This window comes from Emydura macquarii, unplaced genomic scaffold (assembly GCF_026122565.2).
Source record: "Emydura macquarii macquarii isolate MOO-44397 ecotype Brisbane River unplaced genomic scaffold, CSIRO-AGI_Emac_v2 contig_1386, whole genome shotgun sequence".
Lineage (NCBI taxonomy): Eukaryota > Metazoa > Chordata > Testudines > Chelidae > Emydura > Emydura macquarii.
In genome coordinates this window covers 2,209,353-2,235,761 of record NW_027131523.1, presented here as the reverse complement: position 1 = coordinate 2,235,761, position 26,409 = coordinate 2,209,353, and the positions used below count along the sequence as shown (strand labels likewise).

General features: G+C 64.4%; 2 protein-coding genes across 4 annotated transcripts; both read left to right on the top strand.

Annotated features, from left to right (window-relative positions):
* The first annotated feature begins 3,403 nt into the window (after positions 1-3,403).
* Positions 3,404-11,995, top strand: GATA1 (GATA binding protein 1). Of its 3 annotated transcripts, none has more exons than XM_067552370.1 (6): positions 3,404-3,516; positions 7,795-7,988; positions 8,728-9,111; positions 9,248-9,393; positions 10,676-10,801; positions 11,003-11,995. In XM_067552370.1, exons 2-6 carry the CDS (start codon positions 7,817-7,819, stop codon positions 11,297-11,299), a joined length of 1,125 nt encoding a protein of 374 aa, XP_067408471.1. In that variant the 5' UTR covers positions 3,404-3,516; positions 7,795-7,816; the 3' UTR covers positions 11,300-11,995. The 3 variants fall into 3 exon arrangements, with proteins under 3 accessions (XP_067408471.1, XP_067408473.1, XP_067408470.1); XM_067552372.1 differs by having other exon boundaries at positions 3,460-3,527; XM_067552369.1 differs by lacking the exon at positions 3,404-3,516 and adding an exon at positions 4,776-4,863 and having other exon boundaries at positions 7,782-7,988.
* Positions 11,996-14,129: 2,134 nt separating this feature from the next.
* On the top strand, positions 14,130-26,349 carry HDAC6 (histone deacetylase 6). Its single transcript, XM_067552388.1, has 29 exons — positions 14,130-14,213; positions 14,317-14,417; positions 14,587-14,712; positions 15,047-15,135; positions 16,128-16,212; positions 16,341-16,381; positions 16,556-16,652; positions 16,763-16,860; positions 17,616-17,720; positions 17,806-17,874; positions 17,995-18,121; positions 18,297-18,362; positions 18,471-18,530; positions 18,789-18,878; positions 19,034-19,140; positions 19,219-19,286; positions 19,619-19,766; positions 19,880-20,008; positions 20,370-20,538; positions 20,981-21,114; positions 21,283-21,351; positions 21,482-21,674; positions 21,815-21,964; positions 22,418-22,592; positions 22,680-22,938; positions 23,050-23,131; positions 23,450-23,596; positions 24,037-24,165; positions 24,842-26,349. Exons 2-29 carry the CDS (start codon positions 14,415-14,417, stop codon positions 24,908-24,910), a joined length of 3,084 nt encoding a protein of 1,027 aa, XP_067408489.1. The 5' UTR covers positions 14,130-14,213; positions 14,317-14,414; the 3' UTR covers positions 24,911-26,349.
* Positions 26,350-26,409: the final 60 nt, after the last annotated feature.

Sequence of the window (26,409 nt, the reverse complement as noted above, 5' to 3'; positions counted from 1 at the left end):
TGGCAGGGGCGGGCTCGGGTTTGCGGGAGGAAGGAGGTGCAGATGGCGCAGCAGCCGGGCAGCGCCCTGTGGAACGAGGCGGAGGAGAACCAGGAGGGGATGGTGTCGGGGGGCCAAGGTTTCTGGAAAAAGAGCCAGGCGGCCGGTGCTGAAGGCAGCTGCAAGGCGGCGGAGGCTGGATTCTCTGCCTTTCATGCGCGCTGTCTTTGTCTTCCCTGTGCCCCACCTAGCAGCATCTCACTCCTGTAGCACACTCATTACAACGTCCCTTCTTCCTGTCGCACGGTTTCCGTGGCACACACTCATTTCTTCCCTGCTTTCTTCAACACGCTCCTTATCACTCCAGATCTTTCTGCAGCACACGTGGACGCTGCCTCCCTTCCACCTCCTGCTCTTCCATTCGCACGAACTTGCTTTTCCGCTGTCCCAGCCCCTGGCGGAGTCGGGCAAGCGTGGGAGTTTTCCCCCTATCAATAAGAAAATAAAACAACGTATGACAGGCCGGGCAAAAAGTTTAAAAAAAGAACCCGGGAAATGCCAGACGCTTTATGGTTCCAACAATAACCTTTGAGTTTGAGATGCGGGGTCTTGTCATGCCAGGCCCGGCACGGATCCTGACCGAAATCCGGGCCCCGGCACGCCAGGTGCTGCCCAGGGGCTGACATGGTCCCGCTGGATAAGCACCTGCCCAGGGAGAGAATCCCGGGCGTAACGGGCTCGCTGACCTAGCAGGGAAAGGCGGAACGAGAACTGACGGCCGGCCGGGAAAGCCAGACACAGTCCAGCTGGCAGCGCGGCTCCGGTTTTTCCCAGCGTGGGTGATGAGCCGTCGGAACAAACCAGCCAGGGACGTGGCGGATTCCCCAGCTCCAGTGGGGTCGGAGCCGGGCCGCGTCCCTTTCCGGACGGGGCTTTAGCCGAGCCGGGGCTCTGCACAAGGGACCCCTCGGTGAAATGCACCAGCCCGTGCTGCTACAGGGGTGGTCGGCCGGCCTGCTCTCAGGGACTTTCCTAGCAGCTCCCAGGGTCCGTGGCATCTGTCGGCCGAGCTCATCGCACCCCTGGGGATCCGTGCTCCCCTCTTTGCCTCCAAGCCCCTCGAATTTAGAGACTCCCTCTGTGTGTCCCTGTCTCCCTCATGCCTGGGGCTCTGGGCGGTCCCACCACCCGTGTCTGAGGGCTCAGTCCCTCAAGGGGTCCCCAGGCTACATGTGGGGCACGGCCTGACGCAGCGAGGGGCAGGTCTGCTGCACGGCATCAGGTTCCTCCTGGGGTCTCTGCTCTCCTGGCAATTGCGGAGCTACTGAACCTGTGTCTTTGCGACCCAGATGCCAGGTGGGGCTCCGCACAGGTCCCCCATTTTCCAATGCTCCCCCCCAGATCCGCAGGCTCCGGCCCATCGGTACCTGGACCATGCCCGGGACATTTGGAAAGGGGCGGCCGTGGCAGGCAGAGGTTGTCACGTGACACGCGGACAGCGATGCACCGTGGAGGTGAGCGTAAGAGCTTCAGGCAAGCTTATTCCCATCCAGGAGCTGAGTTCCGCCGCAGGGAAAGGGGGCGAGTGGAAGGAGAATCTCCACTACCGGGTAGCAGTATAGGGAGCATGACACACAGAGTTTTCAGAGACTGCCCTGCTGTTTACGCATGGGGTAGGACCTGTTGACAGGGACCCTCCCAGGCGTGTCTTCTACGGACTTATGTTACCACCCTGCTGCGCTTTGCGTAGGTCCTACTGTCTTTACCAGCCCATGGCTATGGGGTAAATGACACTGATCTCTGCTTGCTATCCCCGGATCTATAGTGCTATCTATAGTGAGCTACCCCAGAGCTGGGCTGGCAGGGGCTGTGGGTCGGAGTGAGGGGCACCGGCGGAGCTGTATTGGGCGTGGGGGGGCCAGGCTGGCTTGGAAGGGGGCTGCGTGTCGGCGTGAGGGGCACCGGCGGAGCTCATCTCTCTCTCTCTCTCTCTCTTGCTCAGCTCCTTCCCCTTTATCTGGCTCCGCGAGATAAGACGGGGGTTTTCGGAGAATCAGCCGCTGGCTTCCCCTGAAGCCAGGGTTAGACTCACCCCACCCCCCCTGGTGCTCCCTTCCTCCCGCCTGCCTGCGTGTGGGGCCAGGGGGTTCCTCTGACCCATTTCTGACAGCATCTGCATCGGTTTCTATCAACCAACGTGCAGGGGGAGCCCCTCTCTGGAGCAGGAGTGGAGTCTAGTGGTTAGAGCAGGGGGGCTGGGAGCCAGGACTCCTGGGTTCTATCCCCGGGCCTGGGAGGACAGTGGGGACCAGTGGTTAGAGCAAGGGGGCTGGGAGCCAGGACTCCTGGGTTCTCTCCCGGCTCTGGGAGGAGAGCTCTGGGTTAGGCTGGGAGCAGACTCCTGGGTTCTCGAGGCCCAGGGGACTGCGACCCTCACAGACGCAGCAGGGGGTCCCGGGGTGGCGCGTCTCCCCCACCCCAAGGTGTTGTTCTCCTGCTGTCCCCCCCCCCCCCTCCCAACCCAGCTCCCTGGCAGGGGCTGCTCCGTGCCCCGTCACCGAGAATCCGCCAACCCCAACCGCCAGCTCCTGGGCCTGGCATCAGATAAGGGCTTATCGGGGGCTCCCAGCCCTGCTGCCATAAACTCCCCGGACCCGAGCTGGCCGGGCGGTTAGGGGGCAGGGACGGGGCCCATGGCCCTGCCCCTCGGAGGGGCACCGGCTCCCAGCCGGCCCCCGGCATGGCCCGGCAGGCTCAGGGGGGGCCGGGAACAGGGCTCGGGGGCCTTTCCCCTCTAGGGGGCACTGGCTGCCTCTGCCCCGGCTAGGCGGTGATGGACTAAATGACCCACCCCCTCCTGCGTCTCCAGTGCCACCGAGCGTGGGGGCAAAGCGACAAACCCAGCGTCTCCCCACCCTCCCTCCAGCCTTTACCTGCCTCAGCACGGAGCTGGGGAGAGAACCCAGGCGTCCTGGCTTGGCCCCCCCAATCACTAGACCCCCCTCTCACTTCCCAGAGCTGGGGAGGGAACCCGGGCGTCCTGGCTCCCAGCTTCCCCTCCCCCTGCTCTAACCACTAGACTCCACTCCCCTTCCAGAGAGCCCAGGCGTCCTGGCTCCCAGCCCCAGATCCAATCACTAGACCCCTCTTCTCCTGCACCAAAGAGAATTGGGGGAGTTTTCTCTCTCTCTCTCTCTCTCTGCCGTACTTTGGGGGGCAATTTAGTTCCCCAAGGGGGGGGCAGGTCACCCCCAACTGTTCTCCCCCTCCCCTCCCTGTCCCCCCACGAGCGCCCGTCCCGTCTCGGAAGGCGGGACCTCGCCCACACGGGCTGCTGCGTCATTTTTAGCGTCTCTCTGTCCCCCCCCCACCTTCTTTCTGTCTGTCCCTTGGAACCACCCAGCAAGTTGGGACGGACCCACGGCCGGCTGGATCCGGGGGAGCTCCCTGTGCTTCAGACCCCCCCCCTTGGAATTTGTCCAAGAGTCCGTCTGGCACCGCACGTGGCCCCCCCACAGGTTTTTGGCCCAGCTGAAGGTGAGCCGTGGGTGAGTTTCAATCTGAGGCACGATTGGGGCTGGTCCGTCTTGGCCCCGTTGGGTGGACGGGAAGCGGCTGATGGGCAGAAGGAGTCGGGACGGGACGGAGGGGTGCCCGGGCGCTGGAGCCGGGGGGCCGTGGCCTGGGTGCGTGGCTCTGGGAGCCGGACGCCAGTTGAGAACCAGCTGGGGTGTGACAGGAATGGCGCGCGGGGCCCCGGGAACGGGCGGGCGGGTTGAGTATCGGGTGGCGAGGGACGGAGGAAATCAGCACGGCTGGACCCGGGGGCTCTGGGGTGGAAGGGGCGCGTGCGCCGGGGCTGGGGCAAGACGCGCCGGAGAGAGCGGAGCCGGGTGGGAGGCTCCGGGGGTCGAGGGCTGCGGAAAGGGGGGGGTAGATCACACGTGTGGGGCACCCCCAGGCCTAGCAGAGGGGCCGAGAGCAGGGTGGGAAATGGAGACACAACGGCCTGGGAATGGAGTGATGGGAAATGCAGCCCGTGCCCTAGGCCTGGAGAGAGAGAGACCTGGCGACCAGACGGGGGGTCACGCCCGGCCGCAGAGCTGGGGGGCTTGGCAGTGAATCCAGCCCTGGGAGAGCACGCGGGGTGTGGGGGGAGGGATGGACGAGGGGCATGGTGGGACGGATGGGGGAGCGTGGGGGGACGGATGGGGGACGGACGGACGGATTCCCTTGGGAAAAGAAGAGGCGAATGGCAGGTCACAGATGCTTTATTCTGGGTCCATGGCAGGTCAATGTTGGGGTCCCCTCCCTGGCTGGTTTCCACCCCGCATTTGAACCCCCCTGTGCTGGCCAGGCAGGGATCTGGAGGGGCCGTGGTGGAGCTGATGTGGGAGTCCGGGGGGGGCATTTCCATTTCCCATCAACCGGCGGAAAGAGCCTTTGTCTGGAGATGCTAAGCCCCATAGCTAGGCACCGGGGAGGGGGACGACGAACTGGGGGGACCGCCCCTCTTTTGTGACATTTTTCCAGCCTCCCCTCAATCAAACTGCTTTAAAAACCCGCTTTGGTGATGAATATTCCACTCCCCTCCCAGAGCCGGGCAGCGAACCCAGGAGTCCTGGCTCCCAGACCCCCCCAGCTCTAACCCATAGACCCCACTCCTCTGAGTGGACCGGAGGGGGGATGAATTCTTCCTTTTAATACCCCCGAGGATCAGAAATGTACCTTCTCTTCTCTCCTCCCAGCCTCCCGGATGCCTGGGTTCTCTGGAAGCCTTCGCGAGGTCCATTGTGGGGGCGCAGGGGGGGTGTCGCCCCCAGCTGTGGCGTGGGGGGGTACACTGCACCTCGCTGTCTCCACCGAGCGCCGTGGGGCACAGTTGTGAGTGTCGTATGAGCCTCCTGTCGCTGTGGGGAAGATAAGAAATAGCTGGGAGATAACGTTTTATCTGAGCCCCTAACCCCGATAACGGCGGAATAATCTTTGGGCCCCACACGTCCGATTCCCCCCCCCCCGTACACACCCACACAATGCACAGATCGGGGGAGGGAGCTGTTGTGTGATGCTGGAGTTGGATGTGAAAATGGTTAAAGGAAATGGAAGTGGTGATGGTGGGGGGGTTTGAAGGGTGTCCTGTGTAGGGGGGTGAGAATGAATTTTTGGGTTGTGTGTGTGATTGGGGGTGTGATGTTTGGGTTGTGCCTGTGTGTCTGGTTTTGTGTTGTGGTGTGTGTCTGTGTTTGAGTTGTATGTCTTCGCGGGGGCGGTGAGGGGGCGTCTCTTTGGGTTATGTTTTGTAGTGTGGAGGGTGCGTGTCTTTGGTTGCATGTCTTTGTATGGATGTGTGTGGTTCGCGCTGCGCTGCTGGGGTGTGCGTGTGGGGGTGTCTCAAGTGGCAGGTGGTTTTGGTGGCTGTGACTTTTTGTGGTTGTTGCATGTGTTGATTTGGCAGATCTGTTTGGGGTGTTGTGTTTTCCGGCAGTGGTTGTTCTGTGCGTGTGTATTTTTTAGTGGGGTGTGTGTGTGTCTGTGTGTGTGTGTGTCATCTGTGGGTTAGGAGTGTCTTGTGGCTGCGTGTGCTTGTGTGTGTGATGTGGTTGTGGCCACCTGTTACTTTCTCGGGAAGTATTTCCCTGAGCCTGGTCTTGGAGGTGTGAGTCTGTTGTTCAACTGTGCGGTGTTTTGGAGAGTGTGCTTTTGTGCTTTGTTTGCATGTGTGTGTGTGTGTGTTGGGTGGGGAGGCGGTTGTGTTGCTGAGAGCATTGTGATTTCTCTGCTCTTTGGTCTGTGTTTTCCTGCCTGTCTTTGTACCAACCACACACACACACACACACACACACACGTGTGTGTGTGTGTGTGTGTGTGGTTGGTCTGGGAGTGTGTGTGTTGTTTCAGGGCAGTGGTTTGTGTGTCTGTGTCAACTGCGGTTGGGTGGAACGTGTGCGTCTGTTGTGTCCTGGGGAGGGGTGTGTATTTGTGTGATGTGGGTGTGCTGGGGATGTGTGTTTGTTGTGTGTTTTTTTGTGCATGGCGTGGTTGTGTGTCAGGAGCGGGGCTGAGGTGAATTTTGACTTTGCAAATGGAGACAGAACTTAAAAAGCAACAAAATTCACAACGTGAAAAGGGCGACACGGAGGGTGTGGGGCGGGGACGCAGATACGCACAGCCTGAGAGACATTTCACCAGAGAACCCAGGCGTCCTGGCTCCCAGCCCCCTTCCCCCCGTTGTGGGGTGGCTGGTTCGCTGCCCCCCCCCCCCCCGCCCTGCCCCGTTATCTGCCCCATCTCTGCTGCGTTGGCATGGATGAGCCAAGGGCAGCTTTTGAAATCAGCTTTGAGAGCATGCCAGCTTCCTCTGCACTGAGTCACACACCCCCACACCCGGCCCGGGCCGCCGGGGCGCCTGGGTTCATGCCTGGCCCTGGGAGGGGAACGGGGGCTAGTGGTTAGAGCGGGGGGGGGGGCTGGGGAGCCAGGACTCCTGGGTTCTGTGTGAGGGGGATGGGTTCATAGAGGGGAAGGGCCCCGGGCCCCATTCCCTGCCCGGGGGTCAGGTGGGAGCCGGCACCCGCCAAGGGGCAGGCGGGCGGGACTGGGTCTGCATGTGAGATCGGGAGGGGGGGGGCCTCCCCCGGGCCGGAGGCGCCAGTTCTAAGAACGAGAAACTCGGTGCACGCAATGGGGAGCGAGAGAGAGATGCAGAGATTGGCAGGTCCCCCCCCCCCCCCGGCTAGCTGGCAGGGCCCTGCCTTCCCGGGGGGGTAACCCTCCCGGGGCGGGGGGGCAGGACGGGAAGGTTAATATATAGGTGTGGCGTCATATGGGGCCCGGGGTGAATGGCTGCAGACAGAGAGGTGCGTATGGGGCGCGGGGGGGACGGGACGGATCGTTTTAGATCCCAGAACCCCGGCGTCCCCCATCGGCGTCTCCAGCTGCCGCCGACCTGTATCTCGCTCGATAATTTCCTGTCGTCCTCCTCGCCCTCGGGCTCGCCGGGGCTTTCACGTCCGCGCCGCGGGCCCAGATCTTTGCCTCTGCCGCTCGGCCGCGTCGGCGCCTCCGTCCCGCCGGCCGACGCCCCGTGTCGTGCCCCGCGTCTCGGCCTTCAGTGCCTTCTCCCGGCACGCACCGCGTGCCCCGAGCGTGGGGCCTGGCTGGGTGGGGTTTCTTTAGTCAGGGCTTCCAACAGCCCCTCTGAGTCTTTATTTTCCAGCCGGTCCCCGGCCCCCCATTGGTAGCGATTTCCATTTTCAGACCAGCGGGGGGGGGGAGTTCTGGAGGGGACCAGACCCCCGGCGAGGGCGTCGGCTGCCGGCCAGCGGGTGTCGGTGAACAGCCGTGGACGGGAATCACATCAGCGCCCTTGAGAGTCAGCGTGAACGCTTTCTCGTGAACCGCCATGGGGCAGCGAGGCGGCCCTGCTCCTCCTCCGGTTCGTGGGGGGCCGGCGGGGCCCAAGTGAAATCGAAGCTCCCGCCCCGGCGGGGAGCGGCCTGGCTTCAGGGGGCGACGGGTGGATTTCCTCGGTCTTTGCCGCGCGGGCAGCTCCAGTTCTCACCCCCATCGGCCCCGGCCCCTTCCCCGGCGTCGCCCGCTCTTGAGACAGTTGTGACTTGCCTTTGCTTTTGGCCGATTCTTAATCCTACTGCCAGGACTCGGTGTGTGAGCCGGGGGGCGACGGGTCGGGGGGCAGGGTTGGAGACGCTCCCGGCATCTGACCGCCAGACCCCACTCCCTTCCCAGAGCCGGGGAGAGAACCCAGGAGTCCTGACACCCTGTGTCCCCCCCTCCACATGTAGTTTTCCCATCTAGGTCAGGAGCCCTTGTGCGCGGGATGGATTTTGCCACCCTGGGGGGGCAGGAGATGACCCCCCATTTCCCGGAGCCCCCCCTCCTGCCATCGGCCGATGAATCCACCATCTTCTTCCACGGAGCCGAGGCCATGGACCCCGGTGCGCTCGCCACGTACTTCTCCCGGACGCCAGAGCCCTACAGACATTCCCCAGGTAGGTAGCCAGGACCCCTACACCCCCCTGCCCCCAGAAACCCAGCTGGGGCCCCCCACTTCACCGCCACAGGGCTGCATGGATTGGCACTGCCGGGTGCCGCCCACAAAAGGCTCTGTGGCATCCCCTGGCACTGTTGCTATGGGTACCGGTGCCACGGTTGCCATGACTTCAAGCTGCATCCTTGCACTGCCGCCATGGCTGCCTGTCGCGTTGCCATGGCTCCGGGGCAGGGGGAAAGGGGCGCTCCTCCTGCTGGTTGGCATGACAACTGGCGGCAGGGTTGCCCTGGTTGCCGGTGGTGGCAGGGCCGGGGCTGTTGTGGTGCCCAGCCGCGTTGCCATGGCTCCCTCCCCATGGACTCACTGTGTGATTGTCATGGCTTCCACCACGGCGGTTGCCCCATTTCCCCGCAGCCTCATCCCACGGTTGCCGTGGCTTCCACTGCCATGGTTGCTGTGATCCCCTGTGGCCCTATGTCACGGTTGCCATGGTTCACCGTGGCTTCCACCGCCGCGGTTGCCATGGCTCCCCGAGGCCTTGTCCCACGGTTGTGGCCTCATCCCCGGGGGGGATGGTGGCTGCGCCGAGCGGTGCCATGGTTGCCACAGCCCCTGTCCCGCCATGACTACGGGTTTCGCGTCCCCGTGGCCGCCGCGGGTTCCCCTCTAGGTGGCCCCGGGACCCCGACGCCACGGGCCACGCCGCTAACCCCCCTCTCCTTTTCCACCTCCTCCAGCGCGCCCGGTGTACCCCCTCCTCAACGGGCTGCAGTGGGTGGACGGGCACCCCTACACCACGGCCAGCTGGACCCCCGTCTCCTATGGCAAGCCCCAGGCCGGGGTCCCCCTCTATCCGGCTCCCCCCTCCTCTTCATACTGCTCCCCCTCGCCCAAGGAGCAGCCGCCCGAGGACAAGGAGAGCCCCAAGTTCCTGGAGATGCTGAAGACTGAGCGGATGAGCCCCAGCAACGCCGAGCTGCTGACCCTGGGGACCCCCAGCGGGTCCCCCCACCCCGCCTACGCCGGGGCCCTGGAGTTCGGGTCCTACCAGCCTAGCGGGAGCCCCCTGACGGCTGGCTACACCCCCAAAATCAGGGGACCCCTGCAGCTGTCACCGTGCGGTGAGAGCTTCCCTACATCGGGGGCCGGGGTGACTGGGGGGGAGGTGGGTCGGCCCGGGGCTGCATGGGAGCCGGCGCCCCCTAGAGGGGAAAGGCCCCCCTCGCTGACTCAGTTTCCCTGTCCGCCCCCCCCCAGAGGCGCGGGAGTGTGTGAACTGCGGGGCGACGGCCACCCCCCTCTGGCGCCGGGACGGCACGGGGCACTACCTGTGTAACGCCTGCGGGCTCTACCACAAGATGAACGGGCAGAACCGGCCCCTCATCCGGCCCAAGAAACGCCTGGTGAGTGGGGAAGGCGCCCCCGCTGCCCCGAGATCTCCTCCCCCCATCTCCCCGGGGTCCCCCGGCTCCCACCTTCCCCCCCCCCCCCGACCCCCTTCTGCTCCCACGAGACCCTCCCTGCCCTGGGGCACGGGTGCAAGAACCTATAAAATGGACTATAAAATGGATAGTGAACTGGCTAGAGCATAGGGCTCAACGAGTAGTGATCAATGGCTCCATGTCTAGCTGGCAACCGGTCACAAGCGGAGTTCCCCAGGGGTCGGTCCTGGGGCCGGTTTTGTTCAACATCTTTATTAATGATCTGGAGGATGGGGTAGATTGCACCCTCAGCAAGTTTGCGGACGACACTAAGCTGGGGGGAGTGGTAGATACCCTGCAAGGTAGGGATAGGATACAGAGTGACCTAAACAAACTGGAGGATTGGGCCAAAAGAAATCTAATGAGGTTCAACAAAGAAAAGTGCAGAGTCCTCCACTTAGGAAGAAAGAATCCCATGCACAGCTATAGACTGGGGACCGACGAGCTGGGCAGCAGCTCTGCAGAAAAGGACCTGGGGGTAACAGTGGATAAAAAGCTGGATATGAGTCAGCAGTGTGCCCTGGTTGGCAAGAAGGCCAATGGCATATTGGGCTGCATTAGGAGGGGCATTGCTAGCAGGTCACGGGAAGTGATTATTCCCCTCTATTCGGCATTGGTGAGGCCGCATTTAGAATATTGTGTCCAGTTTTGGGCCCCCCAATACAAAAAGGATGTGGACAAGTTGGAGAGAGTCCAGCGGAGGGCAACAAAAATGATGAGGGGGCTGGAGCACAGGACTTATGAGGAGAGGCTGAGGGAACTGGGCTTGTTTAGTCTGCAAAAGAGAAGAGTGAGGGGGGATTTGATAGCAGCCTTTAACTACCTGAAAGGGGGTTCTAGGGAGGATGGAGCTAGGCTGTTCTCGGTGGTGGCAGATGACAGAACAAGGAGCAACGGTCTCAAGTTGCAGGGAGGGAGGTCTGGGTTGGACATTAGGAAAAAGTTTTTTACTAGGAGGGTGGTGAAGCACTGGAATGGGTTACCTAGGGAGGTGGTGGAATCTCCATCCTTAGAGGTTTTTAAGCTGCGGCTTGACAAAGCCCTGGTTGGGATGATATAGCAGAGGTTAGTCCTGCTTTGAGCAGGGGGTTGGACTAGATACCTCCTGAGGTCCCTTCCAACTCTAATATTCTATGATTCTATGATTCTAACCTTCTCCTCTGCATGCACCTACCTGCTCCCGTTTTCTCTCCTTCTCCCCCAGATCGTCAGCAAACGAGCGGGCACCCAGTGCAGCAACTGCCAGACGACCACGACCACCCTGTGGCGCCGCAACGCCAGCGGGGAGCCCGTCTGCAACGCCTGCGGCCTCTACTTCAAACTACACAACGTGAGCCGCCCCGGACGCCTGGGTCCCAGCCCCGGCACGGGGAGGGGGCTTTGGTGGGGGGCTGGGAGCCCGGACTCCTGGGTTCTCTCCCTGGCCCTGGGAGGGGAGTGGGGTCTGGTGGTTAGAGCAGGGGGGGCGGGGGGGGGGCGGGCTGGGAGCCCGGACTCCTGGGTTCCATCCCTCTCCCCTTTCCTTCGGCAGGTCAATCGCCCCCTGACGATGCGGAAGGAAGGCATCCAGACCCGCAACCGCAAAGTCTCGGCCAAGGGCAAGAAACGCCGTGGAGGGGCTCCAGGCGAGGGGGGGGCTGGGCCCCCCGCCCCGCTCGAACTGCTCCCCCCCCTGGGCGAGGACCCCAGCTCCCTCTACACCCTGAGCCCCATGGTCCTCTCAGGACACCTGCTGCCCTTTGCCCCCTCCCCACACCTGCTTGGCAGCCCCGCAGCCGCCTACCACCACCCCCACGCCTCCCCGGGGGGGGGCGCCTCGCTGGGCTGAGTGGGGCACCCCTCCCACCTCTGGAGGAGAAATCGCGGAAGGAGACAGGTGGAAGGAGGGGCAGCCGGGGGGATAGTGGGGTACAGCTGTTCGGGGGCTTCCCCCCAGCCCCGGCATTGGGGCCTGAGATGGAGGGGCAATGTGTTCGGGTACCGGGGGGGGGTTCTCACCCCTAGACATGGGGCCACCCCCCAGTGCCCACCCTGTCCGTCCATCCCTCCCCCCACGCACCCCTCCTTCCACCCGTCCCCCCACACACCCCTCCGTCTTTCTGTCCCACCCCCCGCTGTCTGTCTGTCCCTTCCTCCATCCATCCCCCCCGCACACTCCTCCATCCGTCTGTCCCACCGCCCCACCACCGTCCATCTGTCCCTCCCTTCCTCTGTCCCCCCACGCACCCCTCCATCCCCCCGGCTGCTCTAGAAGGAAAGACCTCTAATTTATACCCTCCCCTTTACCCATCTGCACCCCCAAATCCTCACACGGGAGGGGCTCCCCGGCACCATCCCCCCAGTTCCCCCTTCTACATCCTCTCAACCCTTCATCCCTTTTGTCGTCCCCCCCATGTCCGCATCTTTCAGGATCTGACACTGGCTGCAAGATGTCCCCCCCACCCCATTCTGGCACCCCGGTATTTCGGGGGTATCAAAATATAGTCTGCGGAGAGCACATTTCCAATATATCTATTTCTGTTAATGCCTCTGGTGTCCCGCGTCTTAATGCCTCAGCTGCCCCTCGGGCGCTCCGTTGGGGGGGCGTCCATCCAGATGCACCTCAAATTATTGCAGCTGTGTTGAGTAATGTGGGTGGGGCGAGGCTGTGGATTGGGGGGGGCTGGATTAGAGTTTAACAATTGGGGCGCACGGTTCAATCTAGGGGGCTCATCTTACTCTACATGCCCCCCCAAAACATATGTAGCTGCTTTGAGGCGCATGGATGGGTGAGGGGGTGGCTGGTTTGCTGCTCAACTAGTGGGGTGCATGGTTCAATTTTGGGGGTATCAACTTGTTCTAGATGCACCCCCCAACTCAGCGGGTTTTGAGCAGGCCGGGTGGCTGCAGTGTGGGGTGCTGGCTGGGTGTTCCTGCATTGGGTGCATGCTTAAACTTGGGGGTGTCTTAACACACCCCAAAATAATGCAGCTGTTTTAGGACAGCTGGCCCATGTGCTGGAAAGGGGGGAGGTGGCATGGGGAAATCTCACTCTTCAGTGGAGTGGGAGTGTCTCTGGTTGTGGAGGTCAGATATTAGGGTGTCTCCCCCCAACATTGTTTTTAGCTAGAACAGCAGGGGTAGACTGGGGGGTGTTTTAGGGGCTAATGGGCGGGGACTGAAGGGAGTCAGGGGAATTTACAGCACAATCACGGTGCTCTCGAGACCTCAGGAATACTGGGGTGCACTATGGGATTTTGGGGGGGCTTCTTGGGATGTGGAAGCTTTGGGGTGAATCTAGGAGGAAAAATAGGGTTACTCTTTACCAGGAGGGTGAGCAAAAAATTGGGATCCCCTTGTTTTTGCTTCCTGAGACTCAGAGATGGGGGTGCAAGGAAGTGAAATGGGGGGAGGGGAGGAGGGGGAAGCTGAGGGAGCCAGGGGGCCTCGGATTGGATCCAGTTTTATGGGATGGTTAATTTCCTCCCACCCCAAATTACTGCTTCGTGTAAAATGACAGCAGCAATGGTAGGGGGCAGGGGGTCTATTGGTTAAAGCAGGGTGGTGGTGGGCAGGGGGGCTGGGAGCCAGGACTCCTGGGTTCTCTCCCTGGCTCCAAAAGGGAGCGCGGGGCTGGGTGGGACCCAGGATCCCAGCCACGTATCAGCCCCATCTCTGGCTCGCCTCCCTGCTTCCCACGTCCCTACAGAGCCATCAAAGGGGGGTTATCTGCCCCATCAGGTCACAGCTGCACGGGGGGAGGGCCTGGGGGGAGAGATCAGCCCCCGCCTCCGCCCCCCAAGAAAAGGGCTGCCCAGGCCGGGAGCTGGGAAATGGATTTCAAAGGGATGTGATGTGGTGGGGGGGCGGGGAAGGTGCCTGGAGACGGGCCCAAGCCTGTATCCGGCCCCGTGCACAGCGCAGAGCTTGGCCTCTTCAGCAGGGGACAGCAGGGGCACACGCGCGCATGTCACTGGTTGGGGCTATTTATCCCAGTCCCATTGCTACTTCAGGGCAGGCCCAGCACCACCTGCTGGAGCAAAGCCCTCACTGCTGCATCCCCGTGCTGCGTTCTGTGCGGCTGTTCCCCAGTTGCCTCGCCCCACCCCAGAGGTGGCTGCATCTCTGTCCCCGTGGATTATGCCATGTGATGCCTGCTTCCATGTGGGGCCCAGTGCCTTGGGAGAGCGAAGGGCCAAGGGGACGAGGCCAAAGGAGGCCAGGAGTCTTGAAAGGATGAGATTGGGGGGATCCAAGGGGGAATGGAGGTCAGGGGTGAACGGTCATGGGAGCAAGAGGGGGGAGGGGTCAAGAGAGTTAAAAAGCACAGGGTTATGAGCTCATGGGGGGGATACCCCCCAAGACATGGCCAATAAAGGATGAAGATGGAAGGGGGATTTTTCTTCCACCAAATGAATGGTCTCTCCCATCCCCCCCGTGCTCCGTGCCAATGGTCTCTCCCAGCCACCTGCGAAGGGTTTCTCCCAGCAACCCCCCCTCACGTGAATGGTCTCTCCCAGGCCCCCCCGCTTACGTCACGCTCTGCATGAATGGTCTCTCCCAGGCTATGCTCCCTGCGAATGGTCTCACCCAACCCCCCTCGATGAATGGGCTCTCCCAGACCCCATCACTGTGAATGGTCTCTGCCATCACCCCCCTCGCGGAGTGCGAATGGTCTCTCCCAATCGGGGCGGGGTGACAGCATCAGACGGCGCCAGAGGATAGACGAGACCACCTGGGGGGGTGTCACGGAGCAGAGCCAGGTGAGACGCTGCCCCCCCCCCCCCCCCTGCAGCGCTGCGGTGCCCCCCAGCCCCCCCGCTCCGACCAGGCGCTAACTCCCTTCGCCTCCCCCTCCCCCCGCAGCCCAGCGATGGTGGCGCCGCCCCCGGGGTTCTGCGGGGCGCAGGAAGGACCCAGCCCCCCCTCCCCGCGGTGAAGGGACCCGCCCGGCACAGCTGGCCATGGTGAGTGCGGCGGGGCGGGGCTGGACGGGAAGGGGCGGGGCTCCTGGCCATGTGGGCGGGGCTGGATGGGAAGGGGGCGGGGCTCCTGAGCAGGGAGGTGGGGGGGCTGGGGATGTCTGAGTCTGTCACCCCCCCCTTTCTTTCCCTCCCTCCGCCCGCTGCCCCCCAGAAGCGGGGTGGCCGGAGGGGCCCCCAGCCCCGCTGCAGCCCGGGGCTCCCGGAGACCAAACGCCGCGGCCGAGCCCAGAGGACGAACAGAGACGCGGACGGGCTGGAGTCGGGGCTGCAGCGCCTGGTAGGTGGGGTGCCCGGACGCCTGGGTCCTCTCCCCGGCTCGGGGGTCTAGTGGTTAGAGCAGGGGGCTGGGAGCCAGGACGCCTGGGTTCTCTCCCCAGCTCTGTGGGGGGGGGGGTCTAGTGGTTAGAGCAGGGGGCTGGGAGCCAGGACGCCTGGGTTCTCTCCCCAGCTCTGTGGGGGGGGGGTCTAGTGGTTAGAGCAGGGGGCTGGGAGCCAGGACGCCTCGGGGGGGAGGAGGCGGAAGCAGGGTCTGGAGGATTTGGATGAGGCTGGGGGTGGGGGGGGAGATGGGTGCCCGGACGCCTGGGTTCACTGTGTTTTCTTCACCCCAGGATCTGGGCGTGGAGGAGGCCATCCCCGCGGGGACCGGCCTGGCCTTTGACGAGCAGCTCACGCAGTTCCGATGCCTGTGGGACGACAGGTACCTGGGCCGGTCACGGGGTCCCAGCTCTCCCTGGGCCGGGGTGTAGCTGTTCCTCCGGGGGCAGATCCCCCAAACCCGTGGGAGCCGCAGCCCGACCCCAGATGCCAGCCTGAATTCCCCATCTGTCTGTCTGTCTGTCCTCATCCTTCCCACTCATCTGTAATCTCCTCGCCATCCTTAATCCTAATTCCTTTTATCTGTAATCGCCTTGCCGTCCTTAATCCTAATCCTCCTTCCCCTTTACCTGTAATCACCTTGCCGTCCTTAATCCTAATTCCTTTTATCTGTAATCATCTTGCCGTCCTTAACCCTAATCCTCACTCTTCTGAATCGGTAATAGTCTTGCCGACCAATCTGTGATCGCCTTGCCAGCCTTAATCCTAATTCCCTTTATCTGTAATGGCCTCATCCTCAGTAATCCTCATCTTCCTTCCCCTTTATCTGTAATCGCTTCACTGCCCTTGGCCTGCCTCCCAATCCCCCCATTCGCTATCTAGAATCGTGTCGCTGTCCTTGATCCTAATCCTCCCTCAGCCATCGCTCTGCCAGCCTTAATCCTCCCTCCCTTTTCTCTGTAATCGCCTTGCTGCCCTGACCCTAATCCCAGCCTCCCCCTCCCCCCATGACCTGACTCTAATCCCAATCCCCAACTCCTAATTTTGGGGTCAGAATCCTAATCCGAGGCCCCGCTTCAGCCCCTGGCAGTCAGAGGATCTGACCCACCTCCCCAGCATGGGGTTATTACCCCCCTTTCCCCAGCTCTGCAGTGCCCCCCACTCCTGACCCGCAGCCCGGCCCTGCCCCCACACCCTGCCGGTGCCCCCCACTCCTGACCCGCAGCCCCTGCCCCCCCCCCAGCCCCTACCCCCCAGCTCTGCGGTGCCCCTCACTCCCGACCCACAGCCCCTGCCAGCCCAGCTCTAGGCTCCCCCAGCTCTGCCTGTGGCCCCCCCAATCTCTTTTCTCCCCCTCCGTCATCTCGTTCCCAGCTACCCCGAGTGCCCGGAGAGGCTGGCAGCCGTCAAGGAGAAGTTGCTGCAGCAGGGCCTGTGGGAGCGCTGCGTCCCGGTGGAGGTGAGACCCTGGGGGGCCGGGAGCCAGGACTCCTGGGTTCTCTCCCTGGCTGGGCGGGGGGAGGGGCATCTGAGGCCAGCCGCTTTTACCCTGTCCCCTCCCCCATTTCCTTCTTCCTTACTTTGCAGGCCCGGTTGGCTACTGAGGAGGAGATTCTGCTAGCCCACAGGTATTTATGGAAGAGGGAAGCCAAGGGGTGGGCTGGCGGGGGCTGTGGGTCGGCAGTGGGGGCACCGGCAGGGCTGGGTGGGGGGGGGGCTGTGGGTCGGCAGTGGGGGCAGCAGCAGGGCAGGGGGGGCTGTGGGTCGGCGGTGGGGGCACTGGCCCGCCTGCTCTCTCTCAGTCAGGGCTACGTGGAGCTGATGAAGACGACGGCGCGGATGGGCGAGGCAGAGCTCCGGGCCCTCTCGGACACCTACGACTCCGTCTTCCTGCACCCGGTGAGCACCCGCCTGCGGCGAGGGGTCGTCGGACGCCTGGGTTCTCTGCCCAGCGCTGGGCACAGGTTCCCCCTCTCTGGGTCCGAGCCCCGCTCTCCTCTCCCCCCCAGGATTCATACCAATGCGCCCGGCTGGCGAGCGGCTGCCTGCTGCAGGTGCTGGCGAAGGTGCTGAGCGGGGAGCTGCGCAACGGGCTGGCGCTGATCCGGTAGGCGGGGGGGGCGCTGGGGATCCGGCTCGGCCCACGGCAGCTGCCAGTCCCGGATTATATCGGATGATCCTCGCCTGGATTCCTGGGATTATAATCCGGGCGTTGCGATTGGACGTCCGGCCTCCACCCCTCAATCCGGCCCTGGGCGTTAATCCTGCGTCAGGGGCCGAGCCTGGGCCAGAAACTGCCTGAGCCTAGTCCCAGGTCATTCCTCTGATCTCTGTAATCCCAGCCCCCCACATGCCCCCCCCCCCCCCGGCTCGGACCTGCCCCCTTAACCCTGGATTTAATCCCCCCAATCCTGATTCCCATAGCCAGCCTCAGACCCCCATTCCCCAGCCCCAAGATGAGCCATCAGATCTGCCCCCAGGGGCCCCACCCCGCGGTGGATTAAGAGCGTTTGAACCCGGGTCCCTCCCCAGTTTTAATCTTTCGCTTCAAAAGAAAAAAGACCCAGGCAGCATGTGCCTTATTCCAGCCCCCGCTGCGTGAGCTGGATTTAAAAGGATGGTGCTGAGATGCAGCCACCTCTGGGGCGAGGCAGCTGGGGAAAAGCTGCATCTCAGTCCCGGGGGAGCTGTTCCCATGCAGTGTTATGTGTGGCTGTTCCCAGAGGTGGCTGCATCTGAGTACCAGGCAGGCTCTCCCAGTGCGGCGTTATGTGCGGCTGTTCCACAGCTGCCTCGCCCCAGAGGTGGCTGCATCTGGGTGCCAGTTGAGCCTTCCGCTAACCCTGTTTGTCTCTGTTCCAGGCCTCCAGGGCACCACGCCCACCGAGACAAGATGGACGGGTACTGCATGTTCAACCACCTCGGCATCGCGGCCAGATATGCCCAGCAAAAACTGGGAGTGGAGAGGTGAGGAGTGGGGTCTAGTGGTTAGAGGGGGGGGGCGGGGCTGAGTCCTGGCGACTCTCGTGACGAGATTCTCGTTTCCTTCCAGGGTCCTGATTGTCGACTGGGACGTTCACCGCGGGCAGGGCACCCCGGCCTTGTTCCTCGAGGATCCCAGGTCAGTCCCAGGCTCTCGGCCTCGGGGGAGCCCAGGGCTGGGGGGGGGGGGGGGGCCGGGGGCTGTGGGTCAGGAGCGCCCCCTCACTCCCCGCCCCCCGTCTGTCCCCTCCCTTCGCAGCGTTCTCTGTTTCTCCATCCATCGCGCCGAGGAGGGGACCTTCTGGCCCCACCTGCCGGAGTCTGACAGCCCTGCCGTGGGGACGGGCCGTGGAGAGGGCTTCAACATCAGCGTCCCGTGGAGTGCGGTAGGGGCGCTGTGCCGCAGGGAGCGGGGCAGGGGGGCTGCGTGGGAGGCGAGCCGTCCCCGTGCAGCGTTATCTGCGGCTGTTCCCCAGCTGTCCCCACCCCAGAGCTGGCTGCATTCGATCTCACGAAGGCCCTTTGTTCTTCCCTCTAACTGGTCCGTGTCTCTTCGTCTAGGCGGGGATGCGGGATGGTGATTATCTCGCTGCCTTTTTACACATCTTACTGCCTGTTGCCTTTGAGGTAGGAGGGGCGGGGTGTGGGGCACTGGGCCTTTCCCCTCTAGGGGACGCCGGCCCCAGGGCAGGGGCTGTTGGGTCTGGGCTGCAATTTCCTGTGTTCTCCCTTCAGTTCCAGCCGCAGCTGGTTCTTGTCGCTGCTGGGTTTGACGCCGTGCGCGGGGACCCCAAGGTAATCCCCACCCCCCACCCCTGTGGGATTGTGGCTAATCCCATTGCATTGCACGGGGCTGCCAGCGGGGGGCGCCGTGCCAGCGGGGGGGCACAAGGGAGCGGTGGTGCAAAGGGGTGCAGCGGGGGCTAGGGAGGGGGCACGGGGCCGAGGGGGGCTCGTTTCAAAGAGCAGAGGCCTGTCTAGGGGGCTGGACAGGTGGCCCTGTTGTGGGGCGGGCGGAGGAGGTGATGAACTGACCTTTCTGTGTGCGCCTAGGGGCAGATGGCTGCTTCCCCAGCGTGCTTTGCCCATCTGACTCATCTGCTGATGGCTCTGGCGGGCGGCAAGGTGCTGCTGTCTTTGGAGGTGAGTGTGGAGGCGAACCAGGGTCTAGCCTCCCCCAGAGGTAGCTGCGTCTCTCCCCTGGGCGGTGGTATAGGCGGCTGTTCGCCAGCCGCCCCACCCCAGAGGTGGCTGCATCTCAGGGCCGAGGGAGCTGTTGATCCCGTTTTCTCTCCCAGGGTGGCTACAATCTCGACTCCCTGGCCGAGGGTGTCTCTGCGGCCCTGAGGATCCTCTTGGGGGACCCCTGCCCCCGGCTGGAGCTGCCCGTCGCCCCATGTCGCAGGTGAGCGGGGTCCTGGGGGGAGGAGGGGAGGGGACACGTTTGAACCCCACTGACTCCGGTCTGCTCCCCCTTCCCCAGCGCGCTCAGCTCGGTGTCCAGGACGCTCGCCGCCCACGAGAAATACTGGCGGAGCCTGCGGAGAGCGGGTGAGTCCTGGCCCCCCTCTGGGGTCCCCTGGCCCCCTCCTAGCCCCCCGGCCCTGCCTCCCACAACCCACCCAGCCCTTTTCGGGCCCCTTAGTCCCCCCAAGTCACCCAGCCCCTCTGGGATACCCCACGCCTGCCTCCAAAACCCATTTGGGGGTCCTGGGCCCCCCAGCCCCCTGCTATTTGGGGGTATGGCAGGCTGCTCTCTGGGGCAGACATCCCCTGTGCTACACTGATCTGCCCCCCAGATTCCTACCGGGCCTCCCCCGCTTTGATATCCACCCCCATGTCTCAGGGTTTGGCTCTCATCTCTCCCCCCCACCCCCCACCAGAAGCCGATCCCACCCCCCAGGACCTGGAAGAGGAGCCAGTCCCTGTGACCCCCCCAGATCGCCCCGAGACGGCGCCACCCCTCCCGGCCGCCTGCACCGGCCTGGTGTACGACGAACGCATGACTGGTCACTACAACATGTGGGACAGGTACGGCCCGGACACCGGGGTTCCCCTGTGCGGGGGCAGCGGGGGGTAGTGGTTCAAACAGGGGAGCTGGAACCCAGGCGTCCGGGCTCTGAGTTTCCCTTCCCCCTCCCCAGCCAGCACCCGGAGCTGCCCCAGCGGGTCTCCCGGATCTTCCAGCGCCACGAGGAGCTGCGGCTCGCGGAGAGGTGCCGGCGGATCCCGGCCCGGAGCGCCGAGGAGGAGGAGCTGAGCATGTGCCACTGGTAGGGGGGGCTGGGAGCCAGGACTCCTGGGTTCCCTGGGAGGGGAGGGGGGTGTAGTAGTTGGAGCAAGGGGGGCTGGGAGCCAGGACTCCTGGGTTCCCTGGGAGGGGAGGGGGGTCTAGTGGTTGGAGCAAGGGGGGCTGGGAGCCAGGACTCCTGGGTTCCCTGGGAGGGGAGGGGGTCTGGGTTGGAGCAAGGGGGGGGAGCCAGGACTCCTGGGTTCCCTGGGAGGGGAGGGGGTGGTTGGAGCAAGGGGGGCTGGGAGCCAGGACTCCTGGGTTCCCTGGGAGGGGAGGGGGTGTAGTGGTTGAGCAAGGGGGGCTGGGAGCCAGGACTCCTGGGTTCTCTGGCTCCCCTGTAGCCCGGCCTACGTGCAGACGGTGAAGGCGACGGCCGGCATGACGCCGCGGGAGCTGCATCGCCAGGGGGACCAGTACAACTCCATCTACATCTGCGCCAGCTCCTACGAGTGCGCCCGGCTCGCAGCCGGCTCTGCCTTCAACGCCGTGCAAGCCGTGCTGGAGGCCGAGGTGAGGGCAGGGCGCGGGGCAGGGGCAGGGCGAGGGGACTCCTCAGGAGGTGCCATGCTCCCCGACCTCTTTTTAACCCCCTCTACCCCCCGAGACTCGGAGAGTGACCCCGGCGTTCGAGACAAAGCCAGCTCCTTCTGTCTTCACGTGGAGATGAGAATCTGCTTCACTTCCCGTTCCCCAGAGATGGCTGCATCTCAGCCTGCGGGGTGGGCTTGCCTTGCGTTTTACACAGCTGCTCCCTAGCGGCCGCACCCCAGAGGTGGCCGCATCTCACTGCGCCAGGCCCTCCACGGGCGGCGTTACGTGTGGCCTCCAACTGCGCCAGCCGAACCCTCCAAGGGCGGTGTTATGTGTGGCCATTCCCCAGCGGCCGCGCCCAAGAGGTGGCTGCAGGTTGGCGCCGTCTGACCCTGCCCGTGTGCTCTGTGCCTGGCGCTAGGTGCGGAACGCTGTGGCCATTGTCCGGCCGCCGGGGCACCACGCTGAGCCTGACACGGCCTGTGGCTTCTGCTTCTTCAATTCGGTGGCCTTGGCGGCTCGCTTCGCGCAGCGCCTGGCGGGACGTCCCATGAGGTGAGGGGGGGCTGGTGGGTTAGAGTCGGGGGTTGGGGCTGGGAGCCAGGACTTCTGGGTTCTCTCCTTGGCTCTGGGAGGGGGATCTAGGGCTCAGAGGTGGGGTTGGGGGGCTGGGAGGCAGGACTCCTGGGTTCCATCTTCCTCTTCTCCCCTCTTCGGCCTCAGGGTGATGATCCTGGACTGGGACGTTCACCATGGCAACGGGACCCAGCACATGTTTGAGGAGGATCCCAGGTACCGCGTCCTGGGGCGGGGGACAGGCGGGGAGCCGGGGGGGCAGGGATGGGGGTGGAGGCAGGAGGGAGGGGCGGGGAGACGGGGGTCCGAGCGGCACTAACACCCGCCCCCCGTGTCTGCCCCCCAGCGTGCTGTACGTGTCTCTGCACCGCTACGACCACGGCTCTTTCTTCCCCATGTCGGAGGACGCCGACGCCGACCACGTGGGGCGGGGGCCGGGCCGGGGCTTCAACCTCAACGTGCCCTGGAACGGGACCCGCATGGGGGACCCCGAGTACCTGGCCGCCTTCCACCGCCTCGTCCTGCCCGTCGCGTACCAGGTGCGCCGGACGCCGGGGTTCTCCCCCGGCTCTGGGAGGGGTCGATTGGCTTGAGCCGGGGGGGGTGGGGGAGGGCCCGGACGCCTGGGTCCTCCAGCAGGGGAGCAGGGCTCTCGCTCACGTTCTCCCTCTCCTTCCAGTTCGACCCGGAGCTGGTTCTGGTGTCGGCCGGGTTTGACGCCGCCCGCGGGGACCCGCTGGGTGGCTGCCTGGTGAGCCCGGAGTGCTACGCCCACATGACACACGCGCTGCTGGGGCTGGCGGGCGGCCGCGTCGTGCTGGTCCTGGAGGTACGTGGGGCAGGGAACGGGGCCCGGGGCCTTTCCTCTCCGGGGCGTCGGCTCTGATCCGGCCCTGGGGCAGGGAACGGGGCCCACGGCCCAGACCTAAACAGGACGGACGGACGCCTCCGAGACCCACCAGTTTGGGGGCCGGGTGCGGCTGACCCGGCTACGAAATCTTGGCCCTTCCCCAGCTGCGATTCTGGCTGGATTGCCGCAGGCCCGAGATCCGGGCTGGGAGCCGGCGCGCGGCGGCTCCGGGGGGCACCGGAGCTGGGGGGGGGGCGGCTCCCTAGGGCGGGCGGAGGAGGAGCGAGACGCACATTTGATCTTTGCCCCGCACCTAGAGCGGGGCTCGTTCAGGGACAGACTGACTGACGCGGATGGACAGACGGACGCGGACAGGCACCCCAGATTCTCAGCTTTCTTCTTCCTTCTCCCCCTCCTCGCCCCCCCCCCCAGGGAGGCTACAACCTGGCGTCTATCTCCGAGTCCATGACCATGTGCACCCGGACCCTCCTGGGGGATCCTCTGCCAGAACTGGGGCGTCTGCGAGCCCCGCACCCCAGTGCCCTGCAGTCGCTGGCCTGGGTGGGCGCCGTGCACCGGAAATACTGGAGCTGCCTGCAGCTGGAAGGTAAGTGTGGGTACCCCCGCCCCGTTCCCTGCCCCCCCCCCCGCCCGGCCACGTGCTGCCGTGCTATATCATCTCCATCTCTTCCAGAACCGACCCGAGAGGACTCCAGGCCCCGATCTGGGCAGCCGAGCCCCGTCCAGGAGGGCACCCAGCCGGAGACTCCCTCGGGGGGGTCCCGGAGCCCTCCAGCCTCCGAGGCTTCGGTCGATGACCTCATGAAGCTGGGAGCCCTCTGCCTCAGCGACGCCCCAGCTGATTTGGGCTCCCCCCAGCTGAGCCCTGACTCCGCCCCGATGGGCGGGGAGTCCCCTGGTAGGGCGGAGCCTCTAGCTGCAGAGGAGTCTGAGGTAGGGCGGGGGAGGGACCAATCCTGAGTGGGGGGCGGGGGGCGGTCTATTATGGGGGGTGGATTCTGGGGAATGGGGGGTCTCAGCTCATGGGTCTCCCCCCCCTTTCCAGGACCCCCCAGCCTCCAGGATGAAGCAGCCGCCCCGCTTCCCTCCCCCGCGTTCAGCTTGGAGGTGGAGTTCGCAGACACGGTGAGGCCCTGACACCCCCCCCCCCCCCCCCCGGCCCGGTTCCTTTGCATCTGTGGAGCCCCCCCCCCCCATAAGCCTTAGCGCTGCTCCCCCCATCTCCCCTCCCTCTGCTCCCCAGGCCACCTGTGCCCCCGGCCCCTTGATCCCCATCTGCCCCGGGAAACCCCCCTGCCCCCCATCCTGACCCTCGGCGTCATCCCCCCCCGCCCCCGCCGCTCCTCTGTCACAGGGTTTGCGGGGGGGGGCGGGGTGTCCAGCACCATGCGCCGCCGTCCCAGCACTCCTGGGCTCTATCCCTCTCCCCTCGTCTCTCTCCAGGGGACGCTCTTCGCCGTCACCCCTCTGCCCTGGTGCCCCCACCTGGACTCGGTCCGGCCCGTTCCCCCGGCCGGGCTGGACGTGCTGGCGCCATGTGAGGCGTGCGGGAGCCAGGCCGAGAACTGGGTCTGCCTGGCCTGTTACCAGGTGAGAGCGGTCCCCCCACGCCCAACCCGCAGCCCTGGGCTCCACCCCCTCCCCCCAGCCCTACTGGTGCCCCCCACGCCCGACCCGCAGCCCCGGGATCCCCCCGCCCTACTGGTGCCCCCCACGCCCGACCCGCAGCCCTGGGCTCCACCCCCCCCCCCAGCCCTACTGGTGCCCCCCACGCCCAACCCGCAGCCCTGGGCTTCCCCTCCCCTCCCCAGCCCTACTGGTGCCCCCCACGCCCGACCCGCAGCCCCGGGATCCCCCCGCCCTACTGGTGCCCCCCACGCCCGACCCGCAGCCCTGGGCTCCACCCCCCAGCCCTACTGGTGCCCCCCACGCCCGACCCGCAGCCCCGGGCTCCACCCCCCCCCAGCCCTACTGGTGCCCCTCACTCCCAACCCACAGCCCCTGTGGCCATTAACCCTTTCCCTCCCCAGGTGCTCTGCGGGCGCTACGTCAATCAGCACATGCTGGCTCACGGCTCCCTCTCCGGCCACCCCCTGGTGCTGAGTTACAGCGACCTGTCCGTCTGGTGCTACGCCTGCCAGTCCTACGTCCATCACCCGGTAAACCTCACCCCCGCATGGTCACGTGACGCAGTCGTCGTCCCCCCGTGCCTGGCGGGGTCCCCTTTCTATCCCTGCCTACCTGAGGGGGGGATTTGCTGGGTGGCTGGGGCTGAATGGGTTAATTCTTGGAGCTGGGACATTCCTCCCCCCCCCCCCCGCCTTCGTTGCCACAATGGAGCGTTCCATCTTCAGGAATAACGCTCCCCCATCCCCTTCCTATAATGGAACATCCCCCATGAGCAATTCACACAGCACCCCTGTGCTGTAATGGAATGTTCTGGGCCCAGGAGTAACACCCCCCTCCAGGTGCATGGAATGATCTGATGCCAGGGGTTGTCCCCGCCTCCCCCCTTATGGGGCCTAATTTCCTGGGTAGAGCATTCCATTATAGTGAAGGGGGGGAGACACTTCACATTGGACCATTCCATTCTCTGGCGGGGGGGAGAGATGCATGATTATCTCTCTAGTGATTGTGGAGTGGGATGATCCATTATGGGGGAGGGTGCACTCCCTTGGACTGTTCCATTCTCGCCAGCGGGTGGGGGGAGTATGTATGGGGGCTGGGACATTCCACTATAGCAGCGGGGGGGACAGGTTCTTCCATTGTCGGGGGTGGGGATAGAGAAGCAGGCCCGCCCAGCTGGTTTCATTCCCTGTTCTCTCCCTGCCCCAGGTCCTGCTGCCAGCCAAGGCCCTGGCTCACCATGTGAAGTTCAGCGTGGACCTGGACGCTGGGCTCTGACCCCTGCGCCGTGGGGGGGGGCTCTAATTCCCCCCCACCATGGATCAACCTCTCTTAAAGGGCTACAACCCTGCTAAACAACTCACCAGCAGCGAGGGACTTTTGCCCCCCTTATGTATCCACGGGGGGTCGGTCCCCACACGTGTCCTGCCCACTGCATTCATGGGGGCAGGCTGCCCCCATCCACACCCCCAACATCTCACACACCCCTTCTCTAGGGCTACCCCCTTGATCTCCCTCCCTCAGGCACGAGACAATCCTGCTTCTGCTCCAGCCCCCACGCCCAGCCAGCAGAGAGGATCACAGGTTTGCAGGGTGGGGGATAATCCATTCCCCCCCCCCCCTCAAAAAAACCCCAAACCCTGGGCTGTGCTGTTTTAACCTCCCTTGGGCTGCTGGGAGCCATTTCTTTCCCTGGGGCGCTGGGGGGGGCCTGACTCTGGGCCCAGCTGAGACTGGCCCCCTCCCTGCGAAGGGTGTGAAGATAAAGGCTCCTTTTTAAACCCCAGCAGCTGCTCTGCCAGACTCCAGTGGGGGGGTGGGCGCAGAGGAACACAACCCGGTTTTTGTTAGTGTAGGACCTACACTAACAGGGGTGGGGGCAGGATCCATGGCCACAAGGTGGTGCCGCTACATGAAGCTGCAGAGGACGAGGGGAGGGGACCCAGGACTCCGGCCCTGCGCTCGGTCTGCTTTTCTGGTTGATTATTTGTAATACAGAGTTAAGGATGTGTCTGTTGTCGGTGGCTTCTTGTGCCCCCGGTAATTCGCCACGCGGCTGCGTGCGCTGCCCTGCGTTGCCGGGTGAGCTGCCAGCCCCAGCCCTCTGCCCACCTATGGGGCCCGGCCACGCCTGAATTACAGGCAGGGCGACACCCCCCTCACCCCTGGGCCCAGCCTCGCCCCAGCCGTCTGCCATCTCGCACCGTTCCGCCCCCGCCGGCGTGCGCCAACGGGCCAGTGGTTTACCACCCCCGGCCTCCATAACCTGGGCCGCTCCCCCAAACCTTTCAGCCTGAACCTCCGCCGGTGGTTACGTAGCCAACCCGATTTCTGACCGCGGGGCAGAGCGGCACCGGTGCCTTTCCGGGAATGATCCACCCCCAAACTTCACAGCACTTCCTGCTAACGAGCAGGATGCTCGTTAGGCCCAGCTGGGCCCATGGGTGCTGGCAGGATTCCTTTGGCATCTCTTGCTGTGTGGGTAGATGGGAGGCGAGGATCTCACTGGGCCCCAGTTATAGGCAGCACCGCGGGTTCAGACCGTGCGCCGGGGGGGGGGGGGGATTGGCTCAGGCTGGGGGACCCAGGAGATACGCAGCGTCTCTCCGGTGAATTGCGGGTCTTTTGTTTATAGCCCCCCCTGCCTCCCCCAGTCATTGCTAAGGGGTTAGGCTGGGGCCGTTTCCCAGCCGCTTGCCCTGTTTCAGTAACAAGCGTGGAGCAAAATCTACCTCCAGCGATGGCGCTGACAGGCCGGGGACGGGACCCTGCTGGGC